The following is a 5097-nucleotide window of genomic DNA, read 5'->3' as shown; positions in this document are numbered from 1 at the left end:
AAAAAAAAAATTTATAAAGTAGGGAAAAGGAATGTGTGACTTCTATATGCTTCAAGAAATATATTCTCCCTTGAGTATAGGGTAGGAGTTGGGAAACTTTCATTAAAGGGTCCGGGTAGTAAATATTTTTCACTTGGCAAGTCACACAATCCCTGTCACAACTATTAATTCCTGCCATCATAGTATAAAAGCAGCCATAGACATTATGTAAATAAATGGACATGGCTGTGTTCTAATAAAACTTTATTTACAAAATAGGTTGTGGGCCAGATTTGGCCCCTAGGCTGTACTTTGCCAAACCTGGTATAGGGCATTATCTGTTCCCATGATGCAATGGGGATACTGGGGAGTCAATAAAATACTCTAATTCTACAAGCCAGAGTAAGCTATGCCTTTTCTTTATTATCCAGGATGCTTGGGAGCCACTGGGCAAGGTCCTGTACAATGACAGCCAAGATATGATGATGATGATTACCATGGCAATGATGATAATGACAACAGTGCTGAAGATGACGACTATCATAGATTTCCCCAGCCAGAACAGGCTGGCAGTGGAAAAACCAAAGACCATAATAAGGGACATTTTATTGAACCCAGGAGTGGGTTTATTGGTCACCCCATTCCAGTTGGCCCTTCCTGTTGGGTTTAACTTGTAGCAGAAAGGATTTAGAGTCTGTATAAGAAGGAACAGCCTGGACACCATGGTTGGAATATAGTAGAGAGTCTAAATCTTATCCCTTACAGGTGCTTAGACAAATCATATGTAGGAATTGGTTGTAATTATCAGATGGCTTTGGAATTCCCAGCCAGCCCAAGGGTTCTGCCATTCCTAAATTATTCCTGCTCTGAGCGTCCACTTGGGCTCCCCTGGGACCGAGACAGCTCTGGGACCTGCGGCTGGTACCTTCCCAGCATAATGGATGATGGAGAACTCAGTTTTGTCCTTGAGCTGCTTGGGCTTCTGGAACTTGGGGTGGCTGCCCTGCTCAGTGCAAAGCTTCTCCACGAAGGACTTGTCTGTGGCTTTGGGGAACCAGCACTCCTCATCCAGCAGGGCCAGCACACCTGGAGGGTTGTTCTGTGGAATACAAGGAGGACAGGGTCATAGCCAGGCAGGAGGGCACCTAAGCCTCAAGTTAGATGGACCAGTGTTTACTGGGGATGGAAGGCAGTCATTAACAGAACATAATGCGTGTTGCTGCCCCCTAGTGGGCAACACACATCACAAAGAGTTCGCAATTCCTGAAAACTAAATTTGCTGCTTTTCTTATAAATTCACCTAGGGTTTCTGTTAGTTAAGCACTTTCTTGTGACTAAGACCATCTACATTAAGGTCTCAAGAGCACCACCAAATTTGAACATGCCATTCTCTCTGCCGGAATAGGCTTCAGTTTTCGGACTCAGCCTCAGAGAAGCGTGTTCTGACCATGCTCTGTCCAAAGCAGTCCTCCTTAAATCATTCTCCATGTTGGCCCTATCAGAAGTTTTCGTCACTTTATTTGTTTATGTGGCTTTGTTGTCTATTCCTCCGGGAGGGCAGGGACCATGCCCGTCTCATTCACAGTTAGATCCCCAGCCCCTAAGAGGAAGCCCAGCACATAGGAGAGATGCTCAGTAAATATTCATTCAACAATAATTTATTGTTCACCTACTATGTGCATGGTTTTAGGGGGCTGGTATACATCAGTGAACAGAACAAAGACTGCTGCCTCTGGGAATGAATGAATGGGAGAGAGGGGAATGGGAAGGAAGGAAGGGAGAAATAAAAAATACCTTTGATATTAAAACGTGGCTTAATGGAAATTTTGTTTTAGTTCACAAAGATTCAGTCTGCAGCCTTTTGGGATATGGTGATGGGGGAAGCTGTGCACATGGAGAGAGTGCGGGGTCCACATGTCAGTGTGCAAGCATGACGTGAGCCCTGGCTGCCCGCGCACCCCTCATGCAGGACGGCCCCTCACCGGCCGCTCGATGAGCTCGATGCAGGGCTGCAGGTCCAGCCCAAAGTCGATGAAGTTCCACTCGATGCCTTCACGCTGGTACTCCTCCTGCTCCAGGATGAACATGGTGTGGTTGAAGAGCTGCTGCAGCTTCTCGTTGGTGTAGTTGATGCAGAGCTGCTCAAAGGAGTTCACCTGAGCACAGGACATGGGGGGTCAGTGAGCATTTTGGTATGAAATCTGAGAATGGGGAGCCCAGGAAAGCTCCACCCTGGAGAGAGCCCCATGGCCTGGACATCCTTTCTACAAGAGCCCGTTCTACCAGCTCAGCACCCAGAGACAGCTTAGGCCCCAACAAAGGCTGCCTAGAGTTCACCGGGGCTGGTGAAATTGACCTGCTGCCACCTCCCATGGCCCTCCCACACCTTATTTTAAGGATGCTTATCTCCTCCATCTGCATAACGATCTACAGATGGAATAACCTTGTAGGGCTTGTTACCACCCCCATTTTACAGATGCAAAAACTGAGGCTTGGAGAGGAAATAACTCTGTAGTGAACAACTTTGGGGATATCTGTCAATTTCTTTCTTTCTTTTTCTTTTGTCTTCTTTCGTGACCAGTAATGGGATCGCAACCCTCAGTGTTGCGCCCGCACCGTGCTCAACCAATGAGCGGACCGGTCTCTATATGGGATCCGAACCCTCGGTGGGAGCGCCGCCGCGCTCCCAAGCGCCGCACTCTACAGAGTGCACCACCGGGCCTGCCCGATATCTGTCAATTTCAAGACTCACTTTTTGTGGGAACTTTCTTCCAACCCATGGGGATGGAATCTAGTATTCGTGTCTATACTACAAGATCTTGAAAACAGTGCTTGGCTCAGAGGTAACCATGTGGCCCAACTCAGGTGGGTAGGAGACAATGAGACTCAATTCTAAGATTCTGGTTGGAACTGTTGGAAAAGAGATGTGCTTTTTTCTGCCAGGGTTGCTGAGAGGCAGTCTGGAGCTGTGGCAGCCATCCTGTCACCATGATGGGAGAGCTCTCTTGAGAATGGAGCCAATGTGCAGGAAGGCAAAGAGTGGTGGCAGGAGATCAGGTCCTGCCTGTTGGATCCAGTTGTACCTATGACCTTCTCAGCTTCACAACCAGAACATTCTCTGTTGGATTTCTATCTCTTATACCCTCAAGGGTCTAACCTTTACTAGACATCTTCCCACCCTATAATAGCCATCTGCATGCCCTTCTCAAAGTAATAATTTCTCCAAGGGGAAGTCTCATCCCAGAGGATCAAGACCCTGGCTCTTATGATCCCACCAAACTTACCTCAAAGATCTCAAATCCAGCGATATCCAGGATCCCCAGGAAAGAAGCCCCTTGCCGATGGGTCTTGTCCAGGGCTTTGTTAACACGAGTGAGAATCCAGCGGAAAAGGCGCTCATAGGTGGCCTTGGCCAAAGCCTCTATGGCAAAGTCAGCCTGTGAGGGGTGGTAAGGGGAACACGGTTATTCCCAATGGGCTGCGTTTTCACACGAGCCAGGGTAGTAGTTCAGATTTTTATTCTCGCCCTATCCATCTATAATAAGTCCTTAAAAAAATAAACAAATGAACAAAGGAAATTATATAATCTCTACAACCAGAAGGAAATTAGCAGTAAGAGATAGAGTGGTCAGACCTAGGGAATGACTGTTTAGATCATTAAACCCTTCCTGTCAGAGGGACTGCAGAACATGTTCTGTCCTGGGGGTCATTTAGAGGTAGTCAGTCGTGCCTCCAGAAAAGGTACACAGTCATGTCCACAGATAAGTCTCTTAGGTCAGACCTCGTATCTACAACTGAGATCAAGATAAGGTCACAAGTGAGGGACTCTGCTGCTCTTGTTTAGCAGTGTGTCCTCAAAATCTGACATGGGACTTCGAATATTTTAGTGTTGGACAGATAAGGGATAAAGAAATGTATGGATAGGATCACACGATCTTCTTATGAGTGGGTAGGTGGATGAGTGGGTAGGTGGATGGGTGAATAGCTAGGTGAGTGGATGGGTGGGTGGGTGGACGAGTGGGTAGGTGGGTGAGTGAATAGCTAGGTGAGTGGATGGGTGGGTGAGTGGGTGAGTGGGTAGGTAGGTGGGTGAATAGCTAGGTGAGTGGATGGGTGGATGGGTGGGTGGATGGGCGAGTGGATGGGCAAGTGGATGGGCAAGTGGATGGGTGGATGGATGAGTGGGTAGGTGGGTGGGTGAATAGCTAGGTGAGTGGATAGGTGGATGCTCTTAGGTCAGACCTCGTATCTACAACTGAGATCAAGATAAGGTCACAAGTGAGGGACTCTGCTGCTCTTGTTTAGCAGTGTGTCCTCAAAATCTGACATGGGACTTCGAATATTTTAGTGTTGGACAGATAAGGGATAAAGAAATGTATGGATAGGATGGGTGGATAGGTGGATGAGTGGGTAGGTGGATGAGTGGGTAGGTGGATGGGTGAATAGCTAGGTGAGTGGATGGGTGGGTGAGTGGGTGAGTGGGTAGGTAGGTGGGTGAATAGCTAGGTGAGTGGATGGGTGGATGGGTGGGTGGATGGGCGAGTGGATGGGCAAGTGGATGGGCAAGTGGATGGGTGGATGGATGAGTGGGTAGGTGGGTGGGTGAATAGCTAGGTGAGTGGATGGGTGGATAGGTGGGTGAGTGGGTAGGTGGGTGGGTGAATAGCTAGGTGACTGGATGGGTGGATGGGTGGGTGGATAAGAGGGTAGGTGAGTGGGTGAATAGGTAGGTGGGTGAATGGGTAGGTAGATGGGTGGATGGGTGCATGGATGAGTGGGTAGGTGGATGAGTGGGTAGGCGGGTGGGTGAACAGGTAGGTAGGTAGGTGGATGGGTGGATGGATGAGTAGGTGGGTGGATGGGTGGGTGTGTGGGTGGGTGGATGGGTGGATGGGTGGGTGGGTGGGTGGATGGATGAGTGGGTAGGTGGGTGGGTGAATAGCTAGGTGACTGGATGGGTGGATGGGTGGGTGGATAAGAGGGTAGGTGAGTGGGTGAATAGGTAGGTGGGTGAATGGGTAGGTAGATGGGTGGATGGGTGCATGGATGAGTGGGTAGGTGGATGAGTGGGTAGGCGGGTGGGTGAACAGGTAGGTAGGTAGGTAGGTGGATGGGTGG

At 48.9% G+C, this 5097-nt stretch overlaps 1 protein-coding gene across 3 annotated transcripts in view; it reads right to left on the bottom strand.

The window, feature by feature from the left end:
- Window positions 1-5097, bottom strand: part of MYH11 (myosin, heavy chain 11, smooth muscle) — a 111919-nt gene that overhangs the window by 39642 nt on the left and 67180 nt on the right. For all 3 annotated transcript variants that reach the window (XM_008587771.1, XM_008587769.1, XM_008587770.1), the window contains 3 exons: window positions 3264-3416; window positions 1962-2135; window positions 905-1078 (listed from right to left, as the gene is read on the bottom strand). In XM_008587771.1, coding sequence (XP_008585993.1) covers window positions 905-1078; window positions 1962-2135; window positions 3264-3416 — 501 coding nt within the window. The remainder of the gene's footprint in view (window positions 1-904; window positions 1079-1961; window positions 2136-3263; window positions 3417-5097) is intronic.

Source organism: Galeopterus variegatus, unplaced genomic scaffold, assembly GCF_000696425.1.
Source record: "Galeopterus variegatus unplaced genomic scaffold, G_variegatus-3.0.2 Scaffold4536, whole genome shotgun sequence".
NCBI classification, from domain to species: domain Eukaryota; kingdom Metazoa; phylum Chordata; class Mammalia; order Dermoptera; family Cynocephalidae; genus Galeopterus; species Galeopterus variegatus.
This window is presented reverse-complemented; position numbering and strand designations above follow the sequence as displayed.